At 44.8% G+C, this 13,506-nt stretch overlaps 1 protein-coding gene across 1 annotated transcript in view; it reads left to right on the forward strand.

Annotated features, from left to right (window-relative positions):
* Nucleotides 1–13,506, forward strand: part of adgrl3.1 (adhesion G protein-coupled receptor L3.1) — a 174,089-nt gene that overhangs the window by 64,731 nt on the left and 95,852 nt on the right. The window contains exon 4 of the mRNA XM_056280549.1: nt 12,947–13,056. Within this exon, the coding sequence (XP_056136524.1) occupies nt 12,947–13,056 (110 nt within the window). The remainder of the gene's footprint in view (nt 1–12,946; nt 13,057–13,506) is intronic.

Consider the following 13,506-nt stretch of genomic DNA (forward strand, 5'->3'; position numbering starts at 1 on the left):
GCTACATAGCAACATGGCTCCCTGCGAATGGTCTAGACACCAATCTCTTGGTCTCTCTGTGTGTGTCTCTCTATCTCTCCCCCCTTCCCTCGCTCTATGTCTGTCCCTCCTTCTCTCACTCTCTCTCTGTCCCTCCCTCTCTCTCTCTCTCTCTCTCTCTCTCTCTCTCTCTCTCTCTCTCTCTCTCTCTCTCTCTCTCTCTCTCTCTCTCCCTCCCTCCCCTCTCTCCCCCTCCCTCGCTCTCTGTCTGTCCCTCCTTCTCTCGCTCTCTCTCTGTCCCTCCCTCTCTCTCTGTCCCTCCCTCCCCTCTCTCTCCCTCCCTCTCGCTCTCTCTGTCTGTCCCTCCCGCTCTCTCTCTCACTCTGTCTGGCCCTCCCTCTCGCTCTCTCTCTCTGTCCCTCGCTCTCTCACTTTCTCTCTCTCTCTCTCTGTCCCTCCCTCCCCCCTCCATCTCTCTATTTCTCCCTTCCTCTCCCTCTCTCGCTCTCGCCCTCTCTCTCTCTCACACACACACACACACACACACACACACACACACACACACACACACACACACACACACAGTTTGATACATTTAGAAACAGGCGTGTGAGTCATTGCCTCAGACATACTAGCACATAGACAGTGACTGACTCACTGGCTGACTTGATGCTTTGACGTTGATGTATAAAAGCATACACACAAAAAAAGAAGAAAAGACCAGGACCCTTCCTCTACAGCACACATAGTAGTACATCAGGAGGTGGTCCTGACAAAATCCTCCAGGACAGTGTCTCTGTGTGAGGTGGCTATGTTGACTTGAGTAAGAGGGACGAATGGCCTCGCTGTCTTGCGTGCTACTTCCCTATCCACCAACAAGGAGAGACAGCCAGGCGGTCTTGAATTCTACTCATCTTTTAGGTTTGGGGGATTTGAGGGTTGCAATGACAGGTGGTCTTGGATTACACAGAGTTGTTGAGAGAAAAACATTACGAACACACAGACACACAAACACACACAAAGACAGACAGTAATACTAGCAGTGGAATGCTGAAAGGTGGAAACAGGAGGAAGGCTTTGGTAGTGTGTCCTGGCATTGGACGATGTGGGAGTTGCCATGGTTACCAGCGGAAGAGGAGAGAGGAAAGGTCTTAAAGTAAAACAATACTCTGAGCCAGAAGGGAGGGATAAGATTGAATTTGTTTGCGCGTGTGTTGTTTTTGGGCTCCTAAATATTAGCTGATGCTCCACATTACCAGGGACTTTGTGTGCATGTTGTTCCTTCTCCCTCCTGCAGGATTATCCCATGCAAGAGTAAATGTCACTTTGATTAAGATGTCACTAAAAATGGGTTGCTTTCAAAGTCCTGAATCCTGAATTCTGTTTTATTTTGTTATATATATATATATATATATATATATATATATATATATATATATATATATATATAGTTTTTCTTTTTAGCAAAATCACCATAATCCTCAGGGATGCTCCCGAGTGCACAAATGGACAGGATGTAGGAAAGATGTAACATTATATGCACTTGATTTTGAAATAGGCTTGCTTGTACTTCAAAATCAATCTGCATACCCCAGGCAACAGCCAATTAACTGGCAACAGGATCTATTTATGGTCGCAGTTACTTTCACTTAAATGGATGTAATAAGTTGGGGGGGGGGGTTCTTTGGAGGGTTTCTGGCCATCCTGCTATTTTTTTTGTTTTTGATTTTTTTTTTTTCATTTGCTGGTGAGAAGGCTGCAGTGTCCATAACATTCATGTACCCCAGTTATGTAAGGTATAGGCAAACAATTGTGGGTTTGTGTGTGTGTGTGTGTGTGTGTGAGTGACAAAGAGAGCGAGAGAGAGAGAGAGAGAGAGAGAGAGAGAGGGTAACATCTTCAGCCGAAAAATAATAAAAAACATTTCATAACTGTTCCCCAGCGGCATAGAAAAACATTATTCTACCTTTGGCTGGTCTGACAGGCGACAGGTTCTCATTCAGGGACCACACAGGAGTAGTGTGTTTGGGGGAGAAAGAGAGAGACAGAGAGAGAGAGCGGGGGAAAGATCTGTCCTCGTTTTATTGGATAGTGTTGGTGCTGGCACAGGAGTTGATGCATTTGCATGTTCCGCACCCCAAGGTCTCTCCGTCTCTCACTTTCTGTTATGCACACACACACACACACACACACACACACACACACACACACACAAATGCACACACTCCTCTCTCTGCCTTGCTCTCTTTTACTCTTACCCTATCTGTCAGTCTTGATACCATCATTTCACTTCTATTACTCACCACATCCCTGCCCTCCTCCTCCATCCTCTCAGCATTTCAGCCCCTCTTACTCCCATTCTTACATCCCTCCTGCATCCTCCCAGCATTTCAACCCCTCTTACTCCCATTCTCCATCCTCCAAGCATTTCAACCCCTCTTACTCCCATTCTTACATCCTCCCAGCATTTCAACCCCTCTTACTCCCATTCCTACATCCCTCCTGCATCCTCCCAGCATTTCAACCCCTCTTACTTCCATTCTCCATCCTCCAAGCATTTCAACCCCTCATACTCCCATTCTCCATCCTCCAAGCATTTCAGCCCCTCTTACTCCCATTCCTACATCCCTCCTGCATCCTCCCAGCATTTCAACCCCTCTTACTTCCATTCTCCATCCTCCAAGCATTTCAACCCCTCATACTCCCATTCTCCATCCTCCAAGCATTTCAGCCCCTCTTACTCCCATTCTTACATCCCTCCTGCATCCTCCCAGCATTTCAACCCCTCTTACTCCCATTCTGCATCCTCCAAGCATTTCAACCCCTCTTACTCCCATTCTTACATCCTCCCAGCGTTTCAACCCCTCTTACTCCCATTCCTACATCCCTCCTGCATCCTCCCAGCATTTCAACCCCTCTTACTTCCATTCTCCATCCTCCAAGCATTTCAACCCCTCATACTCCCATTCTCCATCCTCCAAGCATTTCAGCCCCTCTTACTCCCATTCTTACATCCCTCCTGCATCCTCCCAGCATTTCAACCCCTCTTACTCCCATTCTGCATCCTCCAAGCATTTCAACCCCTCTTACTCCCATTCTCCATCCTCCAAGCATTTCAACCCCTCTTACTCCCATTCTTACATCCCTCCTGCATCCTCCAAGCATTTCAACCCCTCTTACTCCCATTCTCCATCCTCCAAGCATTTCAACCCCTCTTACTCCCATTCTCCATCCTCCAAGCATTTCAACCCCTCTTACTCCCATTCTTACATCCCTCCTGCATCCTCCAAGCATTTCAACCCCTCTTACTCCCATTCTCCATCCTCCAAGCATTTCAACCCCTCTTACTCCCATTCTCCATCCTCCAAGCATTTCCGCCCCTCTTATTCCCATTCTTACATCCCTCCTGCATCCTACCAGCATTTCAACCCCTCTTACTCCCATTCTTACATCCCTCCTGCATCCTCCCAGCATTTCAACCCCTCTTACTCCCATTCTCCATCCTCCAAGCATTTCAGCCTCTCTTACTCCCATTGTTACATCCCTCCTGCATCCTCCCAGCATTTCAACCCTTCTTACTCCCATTCTCCATCCTCCAAGCATTTCAACCCCCCTTACTCCCATTCTCCATCCTCCAAGCATTTCAACCCCTCTTACTTCCATTCTCCATCCTCCAAGCATTTCAACCCCTCTTACTCCCATTCTCCATCCTCCAAGCATTTCAACCCCTCTTACTTCCATTCTCCATCCTCCAAGCATTTCAACCCCTCATACGCCCATTCTCCATCCTCCAAGCATTTCAACCCCTCTTACTCCCATTCTCCATCCTCCAGGCATTTCAGCCCCTCTTACTCCCATTCTCCATCCTCCAAGCATTTCAGCCCCTCTTACTCCCATTCTTACATCCCTCCTGCATCCTCCCAACATTTCAGCCCCTCTTACTCCCATTCTCCATCCTCCAAGCATTTCAGCCCCTCTTACTCCCATTCTTACATCCCTCCTGCGTCCTCCCAACATTTCAGCCCCTCTTACTCCCATTCTCCATCCTCCAAGCATTTCAACCCCTCTTACTCCCATTCTTACATCCTCCCAGCATTTCAACCCCTCTTACTCCCATTCTCCATCCTCCAAGCATTTCAACCTCTCTTACTCCCATTCTTCCATACCTCGGTTTACCTGTCCTTCCAAACCAGGACCAGCCCCTGTAAGTGTGTATAGCCGCATAAGGTGGAAACTAGGCCAGTAGGAATGGCCTCTTACATGGTGTGTGTGTGTGTGTGTGTGTGTGTGTGTGTGTGTGTGTGTGTGTGTGTGTGTGTGAGTGTGTGTGTGTGTTCGTGGGTATACAGGAGATAGAAACAGATTCCAGGAGAGTTTATGCAAGTCTATCAAAACAGGTCATTTATTGATCCACTGATGAACCCAAAATCATTATATATATATATATATATATATATATATATATAGAGAGAGAGAGAGAGAGAGAGAGAGAGAGCGTTTTTTTTTCTGAAACCGTCAATGGTGTTATAAGTGCTCAACTAATGAGGAGCGGAATATCAATACAGATGCAGGAAAAAACGTTTTAATACATTGCAGTACAGGCCTGTTCCATGCATCTTGCACTCATCAGCTGCTAATATGGTTCGACAAAGAATTATACAGTTTGCGTTGCCCAGCGTCACGCCCCTAATTTCGGTTGGACGGCAACCAATCAGATGGGGAAACATTCAAACTATAACCAATGGGGTAGGTACTTATGATGCACGGCAACCAATGGAAGAGTAGAAAACATTGCAACCAATGGGACTGGGGTTTATTTTTAAAAGTATTTAGGGATCAGGGCACTGTTGAGATGGCGTACATTAAAAATATAACAAGGTAATTTATGTGAATTATATATTGGGGTGGTGTTGGGGCACAGTTGGAAGGACAGGCAGTTAAAATATATTTTTTTAAAAAAACCTCTCATAAATGTCATGTGTATCATCTAACAAATCCCAGTCCCATTGGCTGTAATGTTTTCTACTCCTTCATGTTTCCCATGTTTCCCCATCTGATTGGTTGCTGTCCAACCAAAGTTAGGGGCCGGACGCCGGGCAACGTAACTGTATGATTCTTTGTGAAAACACATTAGCAGCTGATGAGTGCGAGACGCACGAAACAGGCCTGTACTGCAATGCATTAAAACTTTTTTCCTGTATCTGTATTAATATATATATATATATTTTTTTTTTCTTACATTTTTTTTTGTTTTTACAATATTTCCACTTTCTCAAAAGCCTCATACTGATTTTTTTTCTTTTTTTCTTGGCACCATTCATGAATTTTATTTGTTTAAAAAAATGACATTGTAATTCAAACAAAATATGTATTACCCTTCTATGGCGTCTTTTTATTTCACTTGCCCTGATGTGTTCATGTCTAACTGTGACCAGTCACACCATGCAGTTGTGTTAATATCTTCATGAGGTTGTAGTTAATCTTATTGTCTATGCTACCAAATCCATGCTTAATGTGTTGTGTTTTTTCTTTATTTTCAACCTAATTGCTGCTGGATTAAATGATGGCGAACAATGAAGAGCTGCTGTAAAAGATTAAGAAATATATATATAGTAGAGTAGAGTATAGTATAATAGAATACAAGTTACGTCTTGCCCCAATGAACTGTGGTCTGTGAGAAGCAGAATTCAGATTTATATCATTTTCAGCATGTTTCTATACATTACTTGAAAATGTCAGTGATTGAAGCGTAGTGTGATAACAACTTTGTATACCATGCAACCAAATGGTGCAATCAGACCGTTGTAGGACTCTCAGAGGGAGACATAGCACGACAAAACCAAGTGCTGATGATGCTCTGCCATCCAAAGCAGTTTTTGGAAGCTACAACATGTCATATACCCAGTTATCATATATACTACATTTATCACATATCTAGTTATCATGTATCCAGTTATCATATACCCAGTTATCATATATCTAGTTATCATATACCCAGTTATCATATACCTAGTTATCATATATCTAGTTATCATGTATCCAGTTATCATATATCCAGTTCATATACCCAGTTATCATATATTCAGTTATCATACACCCAGTTATCATATACCCAGTTATCATATACCTAGTTATCATGTATCTAGTTATCATGTATCCAGTTATCATATATCCAGTTCATATACCCAGTTATCATATATTCAGTTATCATACACCCAGTTATCATATACCCAGTTATCATATACCTAGTTATCATGTATCTAGTTATCATGTATCCAGTTATCATATATCCAGTTCATATACCCAGTTATCATATATTCAGTTATCATACACCCAATTATCATATACCCAGTTATCATATATCCAGTTATCATATACCCAGTTATCATAGACCCAGTTATCATTTATGCAGTTATCGTATACCCAGTTATCCTACATCTAGTTATCATGTATCCAGTTATCATATACCCAGTTATTATAAATCTAGTCATCATATACCCAGTTATCATATATCTAGTTATCATTTATCCAGTTATCATATACCCAGTTATCATATATCTAGTTAGTATTTATCGAGTTATCATATACCCAGTTATCATATATCTGGTTATCATGTATCCAGTTATCATATATCTAGTTATCATGTATCCAGTTATCATATATCTAGTTATCGTGTATCCAGTTATTATATACCCAATTAACATAAACCCAATTAACATATATCTAGTTATTATATATCCAGTTATATACCCAGTTGTCATATATCCAGTTATCATATACCCAGTTATCATATATCTAGTTATCATATATCCAGTTATATACCCAGTTGTCATATATCCAGTTATCATATACCCAGTTATCATATATGTAGTTATCATATACCCAGTTATCATATAGTATGTAGTTATCTTGTATCCAGTTATCATATCCCCAATTATCATATATCTAGTTATCATGTATCCAATTATCATATACCCAGTTATCATATATCCTAGTTATCATGTATCCAGTTATCATATACTCAGTTATCATGTATCCAGTTATCATATACCCAGTTATCATGTATCCTAGTTATCATGTATCCAGTTATCATATACCCAGTTATTATATATCTAATTATCATATATTCAGTTATATACCCAGTTATATACCCAGTGAACATACATCCAGTTATCTGCGGTGCTCTGACACAGCTGTGGAACGTTTGTGTGTGTTCACTGTGCTCAGAGAGAGTTCCAGAATGCCGAGCTATGTTTGTGAATGTTAAGCTAGTATTCCCGAGGGCTGTGGTGAAGCTGTGCTCACTTTCAGACACCTCTTTCAGTTGATGAGGATTAGTTCCGAGCACTCACTTGTTCCGTAATTATGTAGTTCTTCAGCGCATCTGCACACAAGTACACACACACACACGCCTAAACGGGCATGAGTAAGCATGCGCTAACACAAAAACATACACACATACATGAAAACCCACAAACCCACACACACACACCTACATGAATACACACATGCACGCATGCGTGTGCGCACACACAAAAATACACACAAACATACACTCACTCAGAGATTACACGCCATGTTATAATCTATAATCAATCAGTCAGTATGCTGGTGTTTTGAATAGAGCCAGACAGTGAGGGAGTGGAGGGAGGTCTGCCAAACAAAGTGAAAAACATCATGCGGGAAATACAGCGGCACCCACTACTGCGTCGCAGCTTTTCCTTCCATGCCTGTCTCAGTTCAGCTCTGTCAGTCTCTTGGTGTGTGTGTGTGTGTGTGTGTGTGTGTGTGTGTGTGTGTGTGTGTGTGTGTGTGTGTGGGTGTTGCAGGGTGCAGGGAAGAAAGCCAGCAGGTGAGGTATTATCCAATGCCACTGCAGCTTTTTGATGTGGTCATGCTAATTAAAATAGATTTCTGCCAACACCAAGGAAAATAAACTGCGATGTGGAGCCATTTCAGTGTTAAGACACTGTGAGGAAGCAATCACTGGTATAGGGTTGTAAGTCCGTATGATCTTGTGTGTGTGTGTGTGTGTGTGTGTGTGTGTGTGTGTGTGTGTGTGTCTTAGAGCTTGCCATGGGTCAGAATGCGGACATTACGTAAACTCATATTTTTATGTTTTGCCATGCTGCAGGATGAACGCACACACGCAGAGAAAGAGAAAGTGAGCAAGAGGGGAAACCGAAAAAAGAGGAACGAAAGAGGAGGGGAGAGAGAAAGGTGGAGGGAGAGTGAGAGAGAGAGAGAGAGAGAGAGAGAGAGAGAGAGAGAGAGAGAGAGAGAGAGAGAAAGAGAAAGAGACAAAAGGAAGTCTTTTTTGGATGTGATTCAGACTACTGGCTCAGACAGTATGGTGACGTCAGCAGAGGCTTTATGGAGGGAACGGAGAGATGAACAGAGGGAGGCTGGAGATGACACCCTGAGGGATGCGGGGATGAGAACAATATCAAGGGAGAGAGAGTGTGAAAGAGAGGAGAGATGGAGAGAGGAAAACAGCAGATGGAAAAGAAAAAGAGAGGGAGAGTGAGAGGTTGTGTGTGTGTGTACACGTGTGTGTGTGTGTGTGTGTGTGCGTGTGTGCGTGTGTCTGTGCCTGAGAGAGAGTGAGAGAGACAGAAAGAGAGCGAGAGTGAGCGACAGATAAGAGACTTGGAGCAAAATGGAGACGAGGGAGGCAAAACGAGGCCCACCGCATATATCTGGGTCTGGCTTTGGAAGCTACAGCTAAGTGGGTTAAAGACAGATAAACAGACAGGGGGGGAAAAACAGACAGACGGAAAGAAAAAAGGAAGGAGGAGGAATGGAGAGGAATAATTCCTTGGCGGGAAGGATGAGGACGAGGACCGAGAATGAAATTGGTTTATTATCTAGGCTTAAGAGAAAGTAAAGAGAGAGAAAAGGGGAGGAATCAGAAATAGACAGATTTCAGGGAGAGGGAGTGAGACAGATTATCTAAAATATTTACTCTGTCATCCCTATTTAAAGCAACAGTCAATAACCCTCGGTGCCTCGGGATGAGTCAACTCCCACTAAAGTTCCTCGGAGTTCAGCCTTTCCTGAGTGCCGCCATGGAGAGAGAGAGAGAGGGGGGGGTGCCTGCACATGGGCGATGCATATCACTTTTTTATTAGTTCAATTTTACCTCTTCACTGTTCTGTGTAGCTGGAGAGTTTCTGCTCCCAGTTTACCAGTTCTCTTTCTGTCAGACTTTTCTTCTTCTTTTGAAACGAGACATCTTAAGAGGCCCATTGCCCCCCCGCGTTCCACGCTCTCTTTTTCAGTTTTCAGCGTTTGTCCGTGCAAAAGGATCAAATGCAGGGGCGTCCGGGTAGCGTAGCGGTCTGTTCCGTTGCCTACCAACACGGGGATCGGCGGTTTGAATCCCCTCGTTACCTCCGGCTTGGTCGGGCATCCCTACAGACACAATTTGCCATGTCTGCAGGTGGGAAGCTGGATGTGGGCATGTTTCCTGGTCGCTGCACTAGCGCCTCCTCTGGTCAGTCGGGGCGCCTGTTCAGGGGGAGCGGGGGGGACTGGAACCTGCTTGGAGCTGCGCCCGAGGAGGAAACACAGAGGGCGGTCTGACAGGATCTGGAAGCGGGGTAGGCTAAGCTAACTGCTAGCCCATGCAGACCGGCAGTTCCGACAGTCATGTTGGCGTTAGCTCTCTTGGACAGTGAAATTTATTTTTTGTGGACATGTTGTATATGGTGTGTTCTTGTAGTGTGGATATTGTTTTTGTCTTTGTGTTGCACTGCTGTGGGCTGGGGGAAACGATATTTCGTTTCATGTGCGCAGGTGCTTGGAATGAAATGACAAATAAATGTTCCTGACCTGGGGGGGAATAGCGTGATCCTCCCACGTGCTACGTCCCCCTGGTGAAACTCCTCACTGTCGGGTGAAAAGAAGCGGCTGGCGACTCCACGTGTGTCGGAGGAGGCACGTGGTAGTCTGCAGCCCTCCCTGGATCGGCAGAGGGGCTGGAGCGGCGGCCGGGACGGCTCGGAAGAGTGGGGTGATTGGCCGGGTACAATTGGGGTGAAAAGGGGGGGGGGGAATCCCCCCCCCAAAAAAAACAAATCAAGGTGGAAAAAAAAAGAGAAAAGAGCCTCAGCTTGCATGTGCTGTATTTATAAGCTGGAAATGAGTAAGTGCAACAGACAACCCCCGTCGCTCACTATATATGTACATTCATGGTATATCCTGTGCAGCGTGACATCATCGTCTTTGCACCGCGGAATTATGTGTGTCCATTAATGGGGTTTGGAGCTTCCTTACGCCCCTTCGGGCCAGCCACACACGTCCACCAGTGGATGTTGTGAGCAAAGTTGCGTTGCCGCGTCAGTTTGTGTCCCTCCCTCCCCCTCGCCACACCACCCACCCGCGTCCACAAGTTGCCCCGATGACAGTTGACCGATGATGAAAGCGCTGGGGCAAGAAATTAAAAAGCACAGAAGCGAGAGAAAGGAGGGCGGGTGAGAGAAAAGAAGACTGGCGGGTATTGTCATTAGAATATGGCAGATATTGCAACAAATGAGGTTTTCAAACCTTTTTAAACTCGCCGTATTAAAAGTTAACTTGACCACAGGAGTACCACTCGTGGTACAGCTGTGTATTATGGAAACGAATTAGTCCCCATGCCTGTGTTGTAACACACATGTTGAAATGCCACCCTTGGAGAACGGGGCTTGAGGGGCTTGGCACGTTCATTAAAAAAAAAAAAAAAAATCTCAGTTGGAGAATCTGAATCTGAAAGTTTTTAATGTAAATGCCATCGCCCTGACAGGTGAAGATAAAGGGAGAGAGAGAGAGAGTACAAGTAGTAATTGAAAGAAAATATTCAAATTTGAGCGGGGAGTTGCTCGTCATCTCGTGAGCCTTTTCCCCTTCCCTTGTCCCTTATCTTTATTCCCGCAAATAAAATATTATTTCGTATTCCTCTTCATCTGAATAATTTATTTCAGCAGGAAACGCACTTTAGATAAAGGAGCTCTTCTGCGTGGAGCGGCGTTCCATGTTATTACACCTATCTATCATGGGAACACCAGACCTTCCACATCATGGTTGTTCATAGGGAGTGGGCATGGGGCGGCGCGGGGGGAGTTAATTACAATCACTAACACGTGCACATCATTTATGCACCTTTACACACTTTTTACGTGCAGCGCACACGTGCACTCACACCATAAATGAAGATACATTATGTACCACCTGCCATAACCTGTGGTAATGATTGAGAAAAGTACTTACTTTTTGTGTGTGAGAGGAGAGAGGCCCTCTGGTAATTGGAATTAATTACCAGAATTCTTCAGCACACAATGTTCTTAAAGCTGTAGCTTATTGTTCTTACCGCTGCTCACACACACACACATATACACACACACATATGTGCACATTTAAAGTATACAGATACACACAAATATTGCACGCTAACACACGCACAACCACCCTTACAAACACACGCAAACACTATGGGTGTCATGATTCAGCACTTCTTTTATGGGAAGTTGTGCACAGTGAGGGAATAGGGGAAGCCTTATTTTATTAAGTGCAACGATATGAGATTAGAATTAACAGCTAAAAAGAGACCCTTTGAATAAAGGGGGTGGCATGGTGGCGCAGTGGTTAGCGCGGTCCCCTTACAGCAAGAAGGTCCTGGGTTCAAGCCCTGGGGTACTCCAACCTTGGGGGTCATCCCGGGTTGTCCTCTGTGTGGAGTTTGCATGTTCTCCCTGTGCCTGCGTGGGTTTCCTCCGGGGGCTCCGGTTTCCTCCCACAGTCCAAAGACATGGAGGTCAGGTGACCCAGCCATACTAAATTGTCCCTAGGTATGAGTGTGTGTGTGTGTGTGTGTGTGTGTGTGTGTGTGTGTGTGTGTGTGTGTGTGTGTGTGTGTGTGTGTGTGTGTGTGTGTGTGTGGGCCCTGTGATGGCCTGTTGGCCTGTCCAGGGTGTCTTCCAGCCTGCTGCCCAATGACTGCTGGGATAGGCTCCAGCATCCCCGTGACCCTGAGAGCAGGCTAAGCAGTTCAGATTATGGATGGATGAATACTATGGTCTTGGTGTGAAGGGTTATGATACTGAACTCTGTGTGTGTATGTGTGTGTGTGTGTGTGTGTGTGTGTGTGTGTGCTTAGCACTGTGGTTTAGTGGCAAGATGGTCCCAGGTTCGATTCCAGCTCATCTCTGGGGTTTGCATGTACTCCAGTTTCCTCCGACAGTCCAAGGACATGCATGTTCGATGATTTCCATCCCTCCATCCATTATCCAAGCCACTTATCCCAATCGGGGTTGAGGGATGCTGGAGCCTATCCCAGCAGTCAATGGGCAGCAGGCGGGGAGACACCCTGGACAGGCCGCCAGGCCATTACAGGGCCGACACAGTCACACCCAGGGACAATTTAGTATGGCCGGGAGGAAACCCACACAGACATGGGGAGAACATGCAAACTCCACACAGAGGACGACCCGGGATGACCCCCAAGGCTGGAGAACCCTGGGGTTTGAACCCAGGACTCTCTTGCTGTGAGGCGACCGCACTAACCACTGCACCACCGTGCCACCTGTTAGATGATTTGGAGTCTGTAAATTGCCAATTGGTGTGAACGTTGTGTAAATGACAAATTTAGCACTTTGGATATTTGGTATATCTGCACATTAACAATGAAATGTTAGTTGCACCATTGCACTACCTTCATGGAGGTCGTAGACGACACCATACATTCTCTGATAAACATGGAGCTAATTATTGCTGCAGGTAACCCACCATCTGTAGGAGACATCAATATTCAATAGAGAGACACATAAACCCTCCTGACTCAGCGATGCCAAATACTGCCAGTTATGTTTGTTGTGATGCATGACAATGCCAGGGCTAGTGTGTTAGCCCACTGCATCCCTCAAGCACCGCAAAATCACTGTGTATCTTTGTTTTTTACTAACATGTCCACCTCTCTTCCTTCGTCTAGATGCAACAATCGTACCCAGTGTGCTGTTGTGGCTGGTCCTGATGTCTTCCCAGATCCTTGCCCCGGCACATATAAATACCTGGAGGTCCAGTATGAGTGTGTCCCATACAGTAAGTACTCCTCATTTTCTGTTTTCTCTCCCTTTACTGTCATTATCGTTCGGGATTCCACTTTCTTACAGCGTAACGGGGTCTTTTTTGATAGATAAATTCAGCCACGCAAGCTAAAGGGTAAAGACAGATTAGATTATGTGCTCATTATCTGACTGACGTACCAGAATGACCGCCCCAGATCTTGTATCTCCAAAATAGCTTTGTTCGCCAGACATGTAAACAACCACATTACTACTACTGCACACTAACCCTAATCCTACTGATGTTCTAGTTTGTAAAAAAAAAAAGAAAGAAAATCCCTAGCTACTGTTTGTAATATTGTCCCTTTAAATTGAAAAGTAATTATGCAAAGTCAAAAAAGACGTGTGACAGATTCACTGATTCTATGAAACAATGTCAGGATTATCACCCTCCACACGTCTCTTGTGTGTGTACTACACAATGTCT

This window comes from Lampris incognitus, chromosome 5 (assembly GCF_029633865.1).
Source record: "Lampris incognitus isolate fLamInc1 chromosome 5, fLamInc1.hap2, whole genome shotgun sequence".
Taxonomy (NCBI): domain Eukaryota; kingdom Metazoa; phylum Chordata; class Actinopteri; order Lampriformes; family Lampridae; genus Lampris; species Lampris incognitus.